The following is an 18,894-nucleotide window of genomic DNA, read 5'->3' on the forward strand; positions in this document are numbered from 1 at the left end:
TTATACGTTATAGGGTGTCGTTTGGGACAGTATGAACACCTGCTACATTTAGACTGGGCCTGACTTAGAACATACGACCAACCGTTGCAGAATCATGGAGACTCTTCTGAGAGCTCTAATGTGTGATGTGATAGGAAGGCAATGGACAATGGACTCCCAACACAACAGTGCAGTTCCTCGTAATGTTTCACTTTCAGTTCTTACATTGTGTTTTTTCCAATCAATTCATTTACATTCAAACCCATTAAGATACAGATTTCAAGAATGCTGGGACATGCATTTTTACTCCATATACAGAATTATCAAATATCAAAACAGCCCTTGAACTGAGAAAGACACAGTGGACTTAATTGGTAAAAAAACAAGAAACATGTCACAACATTTAAAAAGCGACCTTAAAAAAGCAAGAAATCTTGTTTTTCATATTTCAAACATTTGCTTGTACAAAGTATGGAAACTGTTTTAGCTTAGAAAGTTCTTAAAAAGTTATTAATTAGCTGCAGCAAATTGTAATTTTTGTTGATATAAAACACAAATAACCACACTCTTTCTGGGTAAAGTAAAAAAAAAACGATGACAACATTGGACCTGATTTTCAAGACACTGAAGGTTGAAGAGATCATATCATTCTCTTTGAAGAAAGTGGATCAGGCAATGTTTTGTTCTAATGGATTTGACGTCAACATCAAACCCATAAAGATAAAACAAGCTTCCAGATATTACTGGGCACCATGTTGGCCTCCAAATCACCTTAGCCAGCCCACAACCTTCAGTCTACACCACCTTACATAAACCTAGTCTAGTGAAGGACATAGGACTGACCTTACGGAGACCTAGTCTAGTGAATGACATAGGACTGACCTTACGGAGACCTAGTCTAGTGAAGGACATAGGACTGACCTTACAGAGACCTAGTCTAGTGAAGGACATATGACGGACCTTACAGAGACCTATTCTAGTGCAGGTCAAATGAGTGACCTTACAGAGACCTAGTCTAGCGAAGGACATAGGACTGACCTTACAGAGACCTAGTCTAGTGAAGGACATATGACTGACCTTACAGATGGATTGGAAGAGGTCTAGGTTCATTACAGGAGTATGCACACGCAAAAACACATTTAAAAAAGCATTACTTTCCAGTGCACATTGATTAAAAACAGTCATTTGGATATTTGAGTTTTGGGGTGGCAAGCTGAGACCGTGCGTATTGAGAGGGGAGTTTAAAGGTCAATGGTCAGGCATGTGCCCAAATTGGACTGCTTCGTAAACAGAAAGTTGTGACCGCCAACTATAGTCACCTCCAAACCACTGGGATGTGGCCGGTCTAATGTTATAGTCACCTCCAAACCACTGGGATGTGGCCAGTCTAATGTTATAGTCACCTCCAAACCACTGGGATGTGGCCGGTCTAATGTTATAGTCACCTCCAAACCACTGGGATGTGGCCGGTCTAATGTTATAGTCACCTCCAAACCATTGGGATGTGGCCGGTCTAATGTTATAGTCACCTCCAAACCACTGGGATGTGGCCAGTCTAATGTTATAGTCACCTCCAAACCACTGGGATGTGGCCGGTCTAATGTTATAGTCACCTCCAAACCACTGGGATGTGGCTGGTCTAATGTTATAGTCACCTCCAAACCATTGGGATGTGGCCGGTCTGATGTTATAGTCACCTCCAAACCATTGGGATGTGGCCGGTCTAATGCTCAGAAGGCACATTCAGTACAGTTGATTGTCTATTTGTTGGTCTGATGTCTAAAGACAAACCCGACTTAGTGAGGGCAGACCCATGGCTGTTGGTCCTTCCTCTCAACCCACAGGTCCAGCTAACACTCAGTCTTCCCATCACCCTACAACCTGTTCTCCGCACAGGGCACTAGTTCTGACCAGAGCCACAGTCAAAAGAAGGGCCAAAAGTAGTGCACTTTGTAGAAAAGAGAATGTAGTTTGGGGCGCAGTCACACAGCTTAATTACTGACTGACTAGTAAATCAACAAGAAGTAACTCTAGAGTACATATATCCAGATATCTAGTAGCATGGAGCAAATATAAACCAAATAAATTAGAATAAATTATTTCCAAAAACATAAAAAAGGGTTCAAAATGAAACAACTCCAGAAAATACCAGGGAGTAGTTGATGTTTTGAGTGAGTGGACTGGAGAGACAGCTGAGAGGGAGGCAGATACTTTGGCTCAGAGTATCATCATTTGCAGGAAACAAACTTTGGGCTCAAGTAATTTTGGGCAATGGGGCACACATATCTCTTCCCCAGTAGGTCTTAATCTTTTCATCAAACTCTACACCATTTTTGATATTCACCTTGTTGAGTCAGAACAGTGCCTGTGGTCTGTGGTGAAACCTGACATTGAACCATGTCTCTGTGAAAACTCATGCATCCCAACAGACCATATTCCCTATATAGTACACCACTTCTTAGCAGCCCCCTTAGGCCCTGTAAAGTGGATTATCCAGAGAAAGGGGGCCATTTGAAACAACAGCGACCGCTGCTTAGGAACAAATAATGTTCTGTTGATCTATGTTCTACATTTAACAGTGCAGCACTTGCAAATGGTTTTCTAATTAATTAGGAATGTGCATATTGGCATGGTGTTGAAGTACAACCCCACTTCCAGGAAAGTTGGGATGCTGCGTAAAATGCAAATAAAACCAGAATGCAATGACGTGCAAATAATTTAATCCTTATATTTAATCATATAATAGTACAAAACAACATATCAAATGTTGAACTTGAGAAATTGTTTTTGGAAAAATACATGCCCATTTGGAATTTGATGCCAGCAGCACGTTTCAAAAACGTTCAGACAGGGGCATGTTAATGACTGTGTTGCATCACCTCTTTATTTAACAATACTTTGTAAGTGTTTAGGAACTGAAGAGGCCAATTACTGTAGTTTTGAAAGTGAAAATTTTCCCCATTGTTGCTTGATATATGATTTCAGCTGCTCGGGGTTTAGGGTCTCCTGTGTCAATTTTTTTTTTTCATAAAGCACCAAATGCTGACATGTCTGGACTGCAGGCAAGCCAGTTTAGCACCTGGACTCTTTTACTAAGGAGCCATGCTGTTGTAATTCGTGCAGAATGTGGTTTGGCACGGTCTTGCTGAAATAAGCAAAGCCTTCCCTGAAAAAGATGTCTGGATGGCAGCATATGTTGCTCCAAAACGAGTATATATTGTTCAGCATTAACGGTACCTTCACAGATGTGAAAGGGCCCGAAGATCATGGCCATCCAATATAAATTTTCGTCCTTGTCCCTGGTTTACAGAGGCTTCGCCGGACTCACTGAATCTTTTAAGGATATTATGTACTGAACATTATTAGTTCCTCAAACTCTTAGAAATTTTACACTGAGAAGCGTTGTTCTTAAATTGTTGCACTATTTGTCTGCACAGTCTTTCACAGAGTGGTGAACCCCTCCCCATCCTCACTTCTGACCTCCCTGGAATGATCGTTTTATACCCAGTCATGTTACTGACCTGTTGCCAATTAACCTAATTAGTTGTGAGATGTTCCACCAGGGTCCTTTTTTTCTATTACACAACTATCCCAGTGTTTTGTTTTCCCTGTCCCAGCTTTTTTTAAACATGTTGCTGACATCAAATTCAATACTATTTTCTATTGAATATAAGGTTTAAATTATTTGCACATATTTTTTTATTTCCCTTTTACACAGCGTCCCAAATGTTTTGGAAACAGGGTTATACAACAGGTTGGGCCAAATAACTTTAGAAGAATAACTCAACAACTACTCCCTGAAGAACATTTTATACAATCGAAAACAGAAAAGCCTATCAGTGTCTTAATCAAATATATTCATATCATTATTTTGTCTTTTGTTTGTAAAATATGGCCTTCTATTTATAACTTTAAAACCACTTTCAAATGTCAGAAACCATCTTTAAGCACTTAAATAATTACATGTTCACTTGGTGCAAAATAGAACTCTGTAAAAAGAAGTGGTGTTTCTTTTAATACTAAAAATTATTTCCCAGGGATTCTAAAGTCTTTAGTCCTTGGGAGTAATAATGGTCTAGGTAAGGAATCACCAGAGCAACATCTACTTAGACTGGAGTAGACTATTTATGCATGTTAAACACTTCATGCACCATAATGGCTCCTAAACACCATTGTGGAAATGTCTTCCTGTTCAATTTATTAAGCCCAAATCCCATAGAATATATTCCCTTGTAGATTTCATTCCTGCATGGGAGCTGATACCAACGTGATTCACACCAGCTAAGTGATGAGAGTGAAAAGAAAATGGAAAACGTATTTAACAGAAATGAGCTTCAGTCAAGCCGTCATTCAATGACTGATTAAATGTTGTTTGTTATACGTTCTCCTTGACACGCCAATGTGATTGTAAATGCCACACACCTGAAAGGGTTAGCTAGCGTCCTCATACTGGCTAACGATATTGCTCCAAAAAGAAACCATGTCGCTGATTACATACGACAGTACCTTTTTCACAGCAGACCAATAATACGAGTAGAACATGACATGTCACAGGGTGGGCGTGTCATTTGGTTGTTTGTGATTGTCAATTTAGCCAGATAGAAATTCTGGAAACCTCTGATAGAGAAAATACAAGATCTATTCTGCTATAAGTCTGGTCAGATGTCCACCAGGATAACAAATGATTGTCCAGAACATTGAAAGACAAGTGCGCTTGATCTTAGAGCTTAGCTTGAGCTTAGATTTTAATGTATATAACGATAAACCAGCTCACAGTAAACTGTGGAATGAAAGTAAAGTTGCTTGATTGAATGCAGACCAGAGTCTTAGTGTCTTTAAGTACACATCAACTATACAGCATTCATCCCTCAGATGGACAGGGATCAGGCATTCATCCCTCAGATGGACAGGGATCAGGCATTCATCTCTCAGATGGACAGGGATCAGGCATTCATCCCTCAGATGGACAGGGATCAGGCATTCATCCCTCAGATGGACAGGGATCAGGCATTCATCCCTAAGATGGACAGGGATCAGGCATTCATCCCTAAGATAGACAGGGATCAGGCATTCATCCCTAAGATAGACAGGGATCAGGCATTCATCCCTCAGATGGACAGGGATCAGGCATTCATCCCTAAGATAGACAGGGATCAGGCATTCATCCCTAAGATAGACAGGGATCAGGCATTCATCCCTCAGATGGACAGGGATCAGGCATTCATCCCTCAGATGGACAGGGATCAGGCATTCATCTCTCAGATGGACAGGGATCAGGCATTCATCTCTCAGATGGACAGGGATCAGGCATTCATCTCTCAGACTGCCTCTTAAAACTATTTCACACAAAGTGCTGGTGAATGAGACCACTAAAAGAGAATATCAGAAAACAGGTGGTTCCAGCCCTGAATGCACATTTGCTGAAAGCCGCGGCATATCACATCATATACCAAAGCTATGACAAAAAACGTAGAACTGTACTTTTCTAATTATTTTGGTAACCAGTTTATAATAAGGCACCTCAAGGGTTTGGGGTATTTGGCTAATAGACCACGGCTAAAAGCTGCATCCATCTATGAACGTCCCTTGGCGGTGGTATACTGGCCTTACCCAACAACTTGTGTGCATTATTTTTAAAATCTACACCGGAGATCAAAAAGACATAAATTCTGCAATTGCCTTGACAACACCAATCCTTATGATAACCATTTCCAACTAGAAACCAGTGTTAAACAGTGAAATATTAAGTAACATGTGACTTTGTTTGTTCAGAAAATACACTGATAATGCACCTGTCATTTGATGTGTGGTGGTGAGTGTAACTTTACACAGAATACCCTCTGTGTCCATAAAGTGTCCGTATTTCCTTCTTCTCTTTACATCTTTTCAAAGCAGAACTTCTAGTGTTGTCAGACCAGAGAGAATAAGGCATTCCCTGGACTGAGACTAACTGACTGACACCTCAAGCTCCATCCTCAACTAATTCCTTCAAGATGTGGAAACAAGTCTAAATAAAAAGATGTACTGTACAAAATAGTTTTATAGTTTACAATTCTTTTTTTTTTTGAAAATATCTCTGTTTTCAAACAGCATGGCTTCTTCTTCATCGTGGAGAGCGAGACAAGGTGACTCTAGTCCTGTCCAGCAGTGACCACCTTCCTCATCTCCGTCTTTGATTAAAAAAAAAAAAGCAATCCCAACCTCCGACTCTTATGGTCGTCTAACCGTCTGTTCCCTTGTTTTGATTAAGGGACAAATGCAGGCCAGGAGTCCCTCGAGGGGGTAGAAGGTTTCCAGGGTTCCTTCATCTCTCCTGTCCCCTTCGGCGGGGTGCGACAGGGGTTTCTCGGCGAAACAGGAAGCCATAGAGGGCCATGGTGAGACGCATCCAGACGGGCAGTAGGTCTCTCTGGTGCTGTAGGAACTGGTAGGGACCACAGAGGGAAACCGGGTCATCAGTAATTAGTCCAATCAATCCATTAACAATGTAAAATGTTAAATAAATCACTAACTTCATTAGATTAGATTCAACTTTGTCATTGAACAGTACAAGGACAGTACAATGAAATACAGTTAGCATCTAACAAGAATTAGTGCAACCAATCAATAACTTCATTATTCCACTCAGTAAACAACAACATTTATCCATAACTATCTCAGTACAATCAATCCCATAATTATCTAAATGAATGCATAACTTAATGATTCAAATCAATAAACATATGTGAAGCAAATAACTAGTGATGACATTTGATTACATAGCCCATTCCACAGTAACTGTTTTTACAACAGGCCTTAAGGCCAACCCAAAGAAATATGGTGCCTGGCATTATGACAACCACTCACAGCTCGTCTTTATCCACTGTGTTACTAACACAGCTGACACTGACATCATGGTTATGAGAAGCAACACTGATGGCCAGACACAACACCATGAAGACAGAACATATCTGATATTTCCACAACACACAGAATGCAGCTTGTTTGTGTTTAGTGTACAATATGGTACTGTCAGGTTGTTGATGTCTGGTGAACACTGTGAGGGTTGTCTGACCCACATTCACACAGGAGTCTGTCCAAAGTGTTGGTGTGAATATGTCCAAGTGTTTGATTGATCCTAAGTGTTGATGTAATTCTAGAACGTAATGCTAACTCTAACCCAGTTCATTTGGGTGCGTTTAGTTTATACAGAATTGTAAATAAATGGCTCCTTCAGGTTGAAACCGAGCTTACGGAGAAAGCTCAAAGTATTTCATCAGTTCCCACATCACTGCTCTGCCATCTCAGAAGGACAGTAGATTTACTACTCATTACTACTACTGAATAATTATCAGATCTAGGCAGGACACTTCTGCTCCAGATAGAAAAAGCTTTCCTATCACCTAAACCTGTCACCTTCTTGTTTGGAGTGAATACTGTATAGCCGTCCCCCCCTCCATCTTCCCCGCACTCCACACCCTCCAGTAGTGGCCTCTATCCCTCCCCTTAAGCCTCTCTCTCTCTCTCTCATCTTAGTTAAAGCGTGCCTCTCGTTGGCTGGGTATTGCAATGGGTTGCATAAGCAGCTGCCAGTTTTGATCTCTCTCACATCCCCAAACTGCTCTTTAACTTTTTCTTCCCCTCCCCCAACAACCCTCCCCAGAGTAGTTGGTCTCTCCCTCTCCCTCTGATTAAATTTTTTCTCTCTTTCCCTGTTCTCTCCCATTCTCCTTCCACTGTCTTTCTCTTTCCCCCTTTAGAGCAGTAGCCAGGTCTCTCTCTCCCCCTCTAGAGCAGTAGGCAGGTCTCTCCAGACCACAGCCTATTTCTTCCAGTATAAAAACCTGAATGAGATGAACCAGCACCACTAACCCTAATTAAGCCTGGTTGTGTTTAATGTTCTGGTGCAGTGCCCATTCAGACAGTATTACCATATTCAACCAGCTGTCTTGGCATGGCCCTGAAGTGGCTTTGCTCTGTGAACTGATGAGGGAAAACGAGCAGGCTTTCCTTTTTGTAGCTTTTCAAAGTCCATTAAGAGTCATGATTCCAATTAACTACTATATAAAGTAAAAACCATTGATTATATAAACCATGTTTTACAGATACTGTATACTACAGGAAGTGCCCTGAGACAACATCCAGAATGTGAGGAAACGCATCCCAGAGCAGAGAGTCTGAGTCTGAGCATGAGCCTGAGCCTAAGCCTGACCCCAAACATTCTAACAGAGACAATAGTGAATAGTTATGCGTGTGTGATGTGTAGAAAGGCTAACAAAAGTACCTCACACCTGTGGTAACCAAATACACGAAGGTCTCATCTGGTGCTCTGCTCAGCCTAAGAGATAAGAACTAAACCCCAGCACCACTCCATTCCCTGGGTGTTCTTATCAAACGTAACACAGACACACACAGGTGACACCCTAAATACAAGCTCATGCTCAGTCATGTCATACAGGGAAGGAAGGTCTGAAGACATGTCACCATGTTCCTCTGATGGAACACGACGCTGACAGCCTTTCTGACAATATCATCACTTAAGAGAGAACAAAAAATGCTGTCTAAAAATGAGCTATTGTGTTTTCATCTATTACACACACACACACACAGCCAGCGGGTTGAGCTAGTGAGTGAAGTATTGTGGGTAGTCGTCATGTTACCAGTCTGTGTCGAGTGAGTCACGGTTCTATTTTTAGCCAGGCATATAAAACATCCATTTCTATGTCTACCCAGCCTCAGTGCTAACTCCTGCTCTCATCTACCCAGCCTCAGTGCTAACTCCGGCTCTCATCTACCCAGCCTCAGTGCTAACTCCTGCTCTAATCTACCCAGCCTCAGTGCTAACTCCTGCTCTAATCTACCCAGCCTCAGTGCTAACTCCGGCTCTCATCTACCCAGCCTCAGTGCTAACTCCGGCTCTCATCTACCCAGCCTCAGTGCTAACTCCGGCTCTCATCTACCCAGCCTCAGTGCTAACTCCTGCTCACATTTGAAACTCTACCCATCCTCATTCCTGAAAAATAACTCTAGAGCTGACATTAACATAAACTCTGATGACACTAATGAGGGGGTGAGACTTGGGTCAAAACAAACCATCACTGTCTTTCTGTCAATCCCTCTCAATTTCATATCATTTTAAAAGCTTTATGTTGCAAATGTAAGTGGGAAATAAGATCCCCCCGACAGACAGACCCCGATACAGACAGACAGACATACAGACATGTCCCGATACAGACAGACAGACAGACAGACATGTCCCGATACAGACAGACAGACAGTCATGTCCCGATACAGACCGACGTCATGACACGATACAGGCACAGTCATGTCGCCGATACAGACACACACCATGTCGCCGATACAGACACACACCATGTCGCCGATACAGACACACACCATGTCGCCGATACAGACACACACCATGTCGCCGATACAGACACACACCATGTCGCCGATACAGACACACACCATGTCGCCGATACAGACACACACCATGTCCCCAATACAGACACACATCTTCTCCCCGAATTGTCAGTAGTTAAGTTATTACTACAGCCCAGGCTCTCAGCTGTAGAACCTCCCCCTACACAATCACTTTAAAAATGTGATAGAAGATGGTGTACGTGTGGGTGTGTGTATGTGTGCAGGTACCAAGAGGTGACTCCTCTGTCACAGTTGTGTCAGTGTGTTATTGGAATGAGCAGAGATAAGGCTAATGGTAAGCTGGGTCAGACCTGTTATTAACCAGTCTTAATGATAAGGCCTGGTCAGACCTGTTACTAACCAGTCCTAATGATAAGGCCTGGTCAGACCTGTTACTAACCAGTCCTAATGATAAGGCCTGGTCAGACCTGTTACTAACCAGTCCTAATGATAAGGCCTGGTCAGACCTGTTACTAACCAGTCCTAATGATAAGGCCTGGTCAGACCTGTTACTAACCAGTCCTAATGAAAAGGCCTGGTCAGACCTGTTACTAACCAGTCCTAATGATAAGGCCTGATCAGACCTGTTACTAACCAGTCCTAATGATAAGGCCTGGTCAGACCTGTTACTAACCAGTCCTAATGAAAAGGCCTGGTCAGACCTGTTTCTAACCAGTCCTAATGAAAAGGCCTGGTCAGACCTGTTACATACCAGCCTTAATGAAAAGGTTGTATTCAGTGTGTCAGGGTTGTTAAAGTATTTGCATCCTATATAAATGATAACATTCAACCTCCCTTGAACTGTAGATAATAGTGAGGTCTGCGACCAGCCCAACCCTCTAGCAGATCGTTTGTGTTGTTGGGTTGGGGAGAGAAATTGTTCAGTTAAATTGTTCTCTCCCAAAATGTGGTTGAAGCAGTGAAAGAGACCTATTTTTTGCAGTCTTGGTTTCTGGCCAGCTGAGCTGGAAAATGAATTACATCCTGAAGAGAAGCAAGCTATGGTTTAGCAGTAAGGGACCCTTGCCTGTAGCTACAAACATTCATACAAATTATCTTTTACTTTGACCCTCACCAGTTGAACGTGGTCTTCATGGAACTGATCGCCTATCTCCCGAAGCTTCCGACCGATCCTCTCCTCCACACTATCCTCTACCTGCTCCTCCTCCTGTCTCTCCTCCATTCTCCTCCTCTCCTCTTCCTGATCCTCCTCCCTCCTTCCCTGTGCCTCGTCCTCCTCTTCCCAGTTCTGCCCTTCTCCTCGATCATCCATGGGCTCAAACTCAGCTGGAAAGTGACTTCGGAATCCAGCGTTGCCTGTGAAAGGAACATGAATGTGCTTTATTAAATAGATGGGTGTCATCATGGCCTTAGTGGTCATGAACCAGTTTCTGCCGCTGATTTACCATTAATCAAATAGATTGAATATTTTAAACTGCTGAGGCTTCTCAACACCATTGAATTTAACGGTTACATAATGACCATTCCTCTTTCTATTTTCCCTACTTCTATGAAGAGGACAGATTAGTAAAATATGGCGGCTTCTGGCCTAATGACAAAAGCAGTTAACATTTCTAGATGTGCCGGTCGTCATGTTTACGTCCCAGACACAGAGACACAACCTCTCTTCTGTCTGTCACCAAGAGCATCCAGCTGGCAGGGTGAGTGAGGTCTGGCTGACTCAGCGTGTTTACTCTGGGCTGTCTGTGGCTGCATCATTGTTGGTAACACTAAACTGGTTCTATCAGATTGGCACTGAAAAGGTTTCTTACTATGAAATTATAAGCTAGTAACATATTAAAAAAACAGATGATACGTCAATATGAACCTCTTGCTCTCAACTGGCCTGACCCTCTGTTCTCCCTCCCTCCCCCTCCATACATACACACACACATACAGCTCCGGAAAAATTAAGAGACCACTGCACCTTTTTCTTTCCTTTCCAAAAATGTCCAAAAGGAAGGTTTTGAGTGAGGAACAGAAGGGTTAAAATTAAGAGACCACTGTATGTGTTTGTATATATATATATATATCATAATGTGTGTGTGTGTATGTGTAGATGTCAGCCTCTGTCTCACTTTCACTTTACGCCAGGCTGTCTCGCCCTCTTTACGCCAGGCTGTCTCGCCCTCTTTACGCCAGGCTGTCTCGCCCTCTTTACGCCAGGCGGTCTCTCTAAATACAAGCATGTTTCTCTCTATAAGATGTTAGGTTGCTGTGGAAACGTAAATAAATCAAGCAGCAGCAACAACAACAACCTTGATGTGGGCGTGGCCAGACTGTGGCAGAGTGTGACTGAATCACTGTCTCTGAGATGCAGTCATCATTGTCATGCTACTAAAGGAAGTATTCCTGTAACAATCCAATATCCTTCTGGTTTCAGAAGGGCCAAGCAACGGTCTGATCACCATGAGGTGATAACAGTCTATTGTCTGCTAAACAAGTTAGCGGTAGTCATAGTTACCGACTGAGGCTGACATCAGTGGGCTGGTGTTTAGAACAATAGTCACCTCTTATTGGTCTGAGTTAATAAAGATAAATCTCATTGGTTGGCTAAAAGTCAACAGGCGGCAGACTGTATTACCCAGCAGTAGGATGATTCCATTACTGCCAACAGAAACGGTTCCAGTGAGACAGTGTGTCTCTACGTTTTCACCTGTAGGTGACAGCCACCACCCTAATGTGTCCTGTAGGTGACAGCCACCACCCTAATGTGTCCTGTAGGGGAAAACCACCACCCTAATGTGTCCTGTAGGGGAAAACCACCACCCTAATGTGTCCTGTAGGTGACAGCCACCACCCTAATGTGTCCTGTAGGGGAAAACCACCACCCTAATGTGTCCTGTAGGGGAAAACCACCACCCTAATGTGTCCTGTAGGTGACAGCCACCACCCTAATGTGTCCTGTAGGTGACAGCCACCACCCTAATGTGTCCTGTAGGTGAAAGCCACCACACTAACTGGAGTCAGGCCTGTCAAATACACACGTGGAGTGTTCCTTCAGTTTTACTGGTAGAATTAACCCAAAAATGTCCCCCAAAGGTCACACCGCAGGTGTAAATAAAGCACTCATCAAATCCTTAATACTGAAGTATTTGGCATGTTTATCTGCCGTTTCCTCCCCGATCCTCTTACCGAATGGGGTCCTGGCCTGGAGGTGGCCACGCCTTCCATACGGCACGGTGTGGTTGATGGTGCCTGGTGGGCCCACGGTGTTCTGTCCCTCGGACCGGGGTACCGAAGACCCAGTGGAAGTCTGAGTGGACCTGTCCTGCCTGTCTGCGGCGTCTGTGTCTGGGATCTTGATCTCCCTGAAGGGGGCGCCCCAGCGCTGAGAGACTGGACGTTGAGGAGACATGTCTTCCTCCTCATCATCCATTAGGGCCCTCAGCGGTAATCTCCCTGTAGGACAGAGACACACATTTAGACATTTTATCTATAAAGGCTGAGTCAGGCCTCCCAGGTGGTGCTGTAGTGTTAGGTGGTCTGTCATCACACCAGGCTGTGCCAAGTCAATGGAACACTAAACTAGCATCAATCAGGAAGGGGGAGGCATCGCCAGCAGGGGTTTCCTGTCTCGTAGAGCCTTAGCGACTCCTTCAGGTGGGCTAATCACCTGCAAAAAGCAAACTGAGGCAGTGCGGTGAACAAGTGTGTCTTAATACGAGTTGACCCACATGAGTCTCTGGAAGAGCAAGAAAATAATTGGCACTGATGCCTACAAAGAAGGCTTGCCAACATCTTCAAATCTCCTGAATCCATTGGGAATTGTTGCGTGATATGAGAATGTGAGAAGTAGAATGTAGTAAAGGAGGTCATTAGTAGCATTCTGAGCACATAGGTACACCTGGCTAAGTTAAAAGTTTGGACCTATTCACTGAACAGACCCATTGAGTCTACATACCATCAATTAATGTAATTTATAAAATAATTCCGTATTCTGCTCTGTATATAAAATATGAGTAGACATCTCTCCAGAACCCTCCAACAGCCTTTTACACAACACATGATGGAGTTCAGTTCAAGCTAGTTGGACGTGTGACCTTGAAGTAGACTTGATGGAATGATTCATCCTATCAGGTGCAGAAACACCAGGGTGATGTGGAAACTGCACACAGCTACCGCCGCAACTCCTTTTCTCAAAGACAGATTAAATTGCCTGGTATCTAGTGTATGTGATTACATTTGCCTAGTTTGTACCACACACAGCCGACATAGAAGATTAAATTGCCCTGCCTGCACACTTTGGATAAAAAACCCTTAAACCTTGCCCCCCCCTCCCCCACTGCCTGAACTAAGACCTGCTAGCTGCCACTGGGCTCTAGGATGAAACCACAGTTCCTGCTGAAACTCCACACTCCCGCCACGGCACGTCAGCCACTAGCTAGTTTTATGGAGCAGGAAGGAAAACAAAATAAGTTTCACTGCACGCACACATGAAAACTATTCATCCCCCTCTCTCTGAGTCTCTCGCTGTCTCTCACCTGGGCACTGAGCCCGGCTGGGAGCTGTTCAATACGAGGTTGTTTTTTTCCCCCTTTTCTTTCAACAGCGTCTCTTCTCCCTTTGTTGTCTGACCAATGAGAGAGACTGGCTGGCCAATCCCAGAGCTGGAACAGGATCAGTGTTGATTGTGTTGAATAGAGAGGTGACAGGGTAGACCGCGTCCTGGTGGAATGAGGTCATGTTGCTGTATCAGGTGACATTATGATGAGGAGGTCAGGAAGCACACTGACTGATGATTGTTATTTATTTAAATTATTGAATTGTATCGTGCATGTTATGTCTTCATTAGTGCATAAAATGTGCTACATAAATCATGTTTAATGATGATGACAATGCAGGATACAACCAACTGCTGAGGTGTAGTCTTTCACAGAGCTACTTTACTTTGGGTGTGTAATTTACTCAATGCTTACTTAGGCAAATACAGCCCATTGTAGCACTGCGAGCAAGTTTCTATTAGCTGTTGTAGGTTATTCAGATAAGCCTACCATGTTTATAGTCTACATTACACAACAGTTACTACTAAGTAAACATGGCTTTCAAATCATGCTGGCAGTGTGCAGAAGGCTGGCACAGCACAACACACACCCTGCACTGCAGAATGCCTGCCAACAGCTGAACAGTCACAGGGCTGGGGTTACAGCCGAACAGTCACAGGGCTGGGGTTACAGCCGAACAGTCACAGGGCTGGGGTTACAGCCGAACAGTCACAGCGCTGGGGTTACAGCCGAACAGTCACAGCGCTGGGGTTACAGCCGAACAGTCACAGGGCTGGGGTTACAGCCGAACAGTCACAGGGCTGGGGTTACAGCCGAACAGTCACAGGGCTGGGGTTACAGCCGAACAGTCACAGGGCTGGGGTTACAGCCGAACAGTCACAGGGCTGGGGTTACAGCCGAACAGTCACAGGGCTGGGGTTACAGCCGAACAGTCACAGGGCTGGGGTTACAGCCGAACAGTCACAGGGCTGGGGTTACAGCCGAACAGTCACAGGGCTAAACAGTCAAAGGGGGGGCTGAGGATACAGACGAACAGTCAAAGGGGGGGCTGGGGATACAGATGAACAGTCAAAGGGCTGATTATTCACAGGGCTGAAAAGTCACAGAGCTCGGGATGCAGCCGAACAAGCACCAGGCTGTGGATACAGCCCAACAGTCTCAGGGCTGAACAGTCAAAGGGCTGAGAATTCACAGGGCTGGGGATGCATCTGAACAGTCACAGGGCTGAACATTTACAAGGCTGAACAGTCACAGGGCTGAACAGTCGCAGGGCTGGTTGATGCAGCCGAACAGTCACTGAGCTGGGGATACAGACGAACAGTCACAGGGCTGGGGATTGGCTCCCTCTGCTGTTCCATCTGTGCACTGAATTCTCTCCTAACCTCTCTCTTTAATACCTCTCTACTGGCAGAATGATAAATCTATGTACCCTCTGGTCTTGCATGATATAGGCATTCATTATAAGGCGTCATTGGTACAGAAAAGATAATTGGCCTTACAAATGTCTACAGTTTTTTTCATAACCATTACATTGACCTAATCCAATGAGGAAAAGTTTCCAAATTTCTACTAATTTCAAATTATCGAATAAATATAACGTAAAATGTTTTTCTTTCAAATTCAGGTTCTTCCTCATTCTAAAGCATCCTCTAAATCGGGATGAATTTGATAGCAATCGGCATGGCGAGTCTCGAGGACCGCAAGTAGCCTAAATTCATTTGTTGAGATGCGCGTGCATCGCAGGCAGCTCGAGCTGAGCGCCGTAGGGCACTCGCTAAGTAAACACACAAGTGGTTTGTTTCTGGGTGCGGAGCAAACGGAAAATCTTTTCTACCACGAAACTAACCTGCGGTAAGCATAATTTAATGTAAATTAGAGTACTTACAGATTTAACATAGAGCGAAGACTGACTGACTTGAAAGCAGATTGAGAAATGTCATTCGTTTTCTTATTTTTTATTTTATTTATATTGTCTATATAAAATAGTGATTATTTGGATAGAAAAAAAACGGCTTACGCACTCCCTACACATTGGCAGTGGTTACAATAAAAGCAACCATCGCAAGGTGAAGCATGTGCCAAGCCGACTCCGGTCCCGTGCTGCGAAACCCAGTAATTTCGCTTGCTTGTAGTTATACACTCTAGTTGTGTCGGGGCTCGACCAAGTCTCAATGTTAAATGGATAAAAAAAATATGCTAACAATGGTTTCGAAAGTTTAAATATATACGACACGATAATATGATATACTAAACGAGAGCCTGCTTTAATGACTTAATAGATGCACGAGACGGATAAAAAGTACAGTATTCCAGAGCAAAATCCAAAATTGTCTTACTACTTTGAAAAACCGCACACCATGTAATGTAAAACAACAGCTGTGAAGAAAACCAAACAATTTCTGCTAATGAAGAAACCAAACAATTGCTTCACAATTCCATTATTTTTAAAGTCCAGAAACAAAATTAATTATCTACTAAATAGGCTAATGTTCATGTATTTAAAAAAGCATACATTAATTTGCTAGATTGAATGGCCCTCTAATTGCGCTTAATGAAGACTGAACGGGAAGCGGTCGACCAACAATCCAACACATCAGCCCGATGCCCGGGCATGTTCAACCCATTTGTTTACAAACTGGACGACCCGGCAGCGCGCTTCTAACTTCCAACAGAATCGAAAAAGTAAACGTTTCTGTAAATCGCCAGATACAAACTGAATCGATGGCTGAGGAAGACTCACCGCCAGTGAATAAGTCTTCCGTTGTGATGGGTGGTATCTTGTCAACTTGTTGTTACTGATTCTCCGGAATTGAGTAGAGCTCCGTATCCATCGACCTCTTGCATTACAGTCTTTCAGACGAATGCTTGTGGTTTCGACTATTTTTTTTCCCTCTGAAGCGTTTGTGACAAATCGCTCTGCTCAGACAAGACTTTGGCCCCGCCCCTTTGCCAGATTTCCATGAAGTGTATGTAAATACATTCACTTAAAGTTATAGTACATCAATTTGTTGTTCTGCCTTGACGTCATTCAAAAACCATCCAAAAAATTATGTATTTCATTCGATGATAAAGATTTTGCTAAATTATCTATTTACTTCTTTTTTTTGAATTCCAATAACTACCCTTGAACAGCAACAAAGTAACCATTTTATTACATCAAAACATAGTCAAATAACGCTAACATTGTTGTATGTTTTAAAACTATTTAACTTTACAAATAGTGTTGCTATGATAACTAGTGTTGCATTTGTACAAGCTACAATAATAATGTTACTGATCCTACAGACCCGCTATTGATCTCAAGGATAATGGTTTGTAAGGTTTGTTTTGATTATGCATGTCCCCTTTAAGATATCTGTCATCTGCTATATCACTGAACTGCTGACTCATAAACGACCAATCAGATGCTTTGTTTTGGTCCCACCTACTACTTTCGGCTATCTTGACACGTGGAGGAGAAGAAAAAAAACAACCCCCATCTTTTCTGAAACAGACACGTGACTGTTCTCTCTCAGCTGACATAACCGCTACTAGGCAAAAACCAATGACATTATGCTATGTACACATTGAATGCGGGAGGTGTCATGTCTGAATAATGAAAAAGCCTAAACCACGACTTGTGTGTGTTAGTGCGCGCAAGGGTGTGTGCTTGTGCATGCCTGTGTGGGGGAGTGTGTCTGGCTATTGCTGCCAAAAGTAAACAACACGTCCCATACTGTATTTCCTGGGTACCATCAAGTCATTCTCCTTGAGATGAGTCCTGCTGCTCTACCCATGGTTGTACTGGTGGATATAAACCCTATCTGGGGTATCCTGTGGCAGGGAGATCAGGGATGGGCCCATTTTACAGTCCCTCCCTGAGGGCTTGTTGCCTGCATGTGTCCTCTGATAGATCAGCCATGACAGTGTCACAAACAACCAACCCGTCTGGGCTGGGGAGGGGGTTGCAATGTTTACATACTATATATACATATACACACATGTATGTGTACAGTTGTACTCAAAAGTTTGCGTAACCTTGGAGAATTGATCATTTATGTACCATGTGTAAAGAAAACATGAGTGGGCAGGCAAAACAAATGTATTTTATTTCTTATGGTATTCACATTCAACTATAGGTCATAACAGAATGGCACAATCATAAAATAAAACATGTCAACAATGAAAAAAATGAACTGACCCCTGCTCAAATGTCTGCATACCCTTAGTTCTTAATACTGTATATTGCCCCCGTTAGCATCAATGACAGCTTGTAGTCTTTTGTAATAGTTGTCTATGAGGCCCCGAATTCTTGCAGGTGGTATACCTACCCATTCATCTTGGCAAAATGCCTCCAGGTCATGCAAAGTCTTTGGTCGTCTTGCATGAATCGCACATTTGAGATCTCCCCAGAGTGGCTCGATGAAATTAAGGTCAGGAGACAGTGATGGTCACTCCAGAACCTTTTTCTGCTGTAACCACTGGAGGGTCAACTTGGCTTTGTGTTTAGGGTCATTGTCGTGCTGGAAAGTCAGGGCCATTTGGGTGATTTCTGTTATCATTATGATTTTAAAAGGAGCCAAACAACTATGTGATAATAAATGGCTTCATAGGATCACTATCCTTGAATAAAATAGTTTTATTCAAGGATAGTGACAGTCATATTTTCTAAATCAATGCCAAAATGTCACAATGTCTGCCAGGGTATGCAAACTTATGAGCACAACCGTATGTGGGTGTGTGTGCATATTGTAATGTAGGTGTAATTGAAATTAGGAAAGCTCACATGAATAAGAATTTCTGCTCAATCAATCAGTTTGCATTGACATGTAGTCTCCTCAAACTTGCTTTAGTCACACTTTCCCCCCTGGACTATCACCATAAACCTCCCTGGACTATCACCCTAAACCTCCCTGGACTATCACCATAAACCACCATGGACTATCTCCCTAAACCTCCCTGGACTATCACCCTAAACCACCATGGACTATCTCCCTAAACCTCCCTGGACTATCACCCTAAACCTCCC

General features: G+C 43.2%; 1 protein-coding gene across 2 annotated transcripts; it reads right to left on the minus strand.

The window, feature by feature from the left end:
- Positions 1 to 3,651: 3,651 nt before the first annotated feature.
- bmf2 (BCL2 modifying factor 2) lies at positions 3,652 to 16,806 on the minus strand. 2 transcript variants are annotated; one of them, XM_020056135.3, is made up of 5 exons: positions 16,627 to 16,806; positions 13,866 to 14,071; positions 12,517 to 12,783; positions 10,457 to 10,698; positions 3,652 to 6,403 (listed from the first exon to the last, which is right to left on the minus strand). In XM_020056135.3, exons 3-5 carry the CDS (start codon positions 12,758 to 12,760, stop codon positions 6,284 to 6,286), a joined length of 606 nt encoding a protein of 201 aa, XP_019911694.1. In that variant the 5' UTR covers positions 12,761 to 12,783; positions 13,866 to 14,071; positions 16,627 to 16,806; the 3' UTR covers positions 3,652 to 6,283. The 2 variants fall into 2 exon arrangements, with proteins under 2 accessions (XP_019911694.1, XP_010864990.1); XM_010866688.4 differs by lacking the exon at positions 13,866 to 14,071 and having other exon boundaries at positions 16,627 to 16,805.
- Between the last annotated feature and the right edge of the window lie 2,088 nt (positions 16,807 to 18,894).

This window comes from Esox lucius, chromosome 18 (genome assembly GCF_011004845.1).
Source record: "Esox lucius isolate fEsoLuc1 chromosome 18, fEsoLuc1.pri, whole genome shotgun sequence".
Taxonomy (NCBI): Eukaryota; Metazoa; Chordata; class Actinopteri; order Esociformes; family Esocidae; genus Esox; species Esox lucius.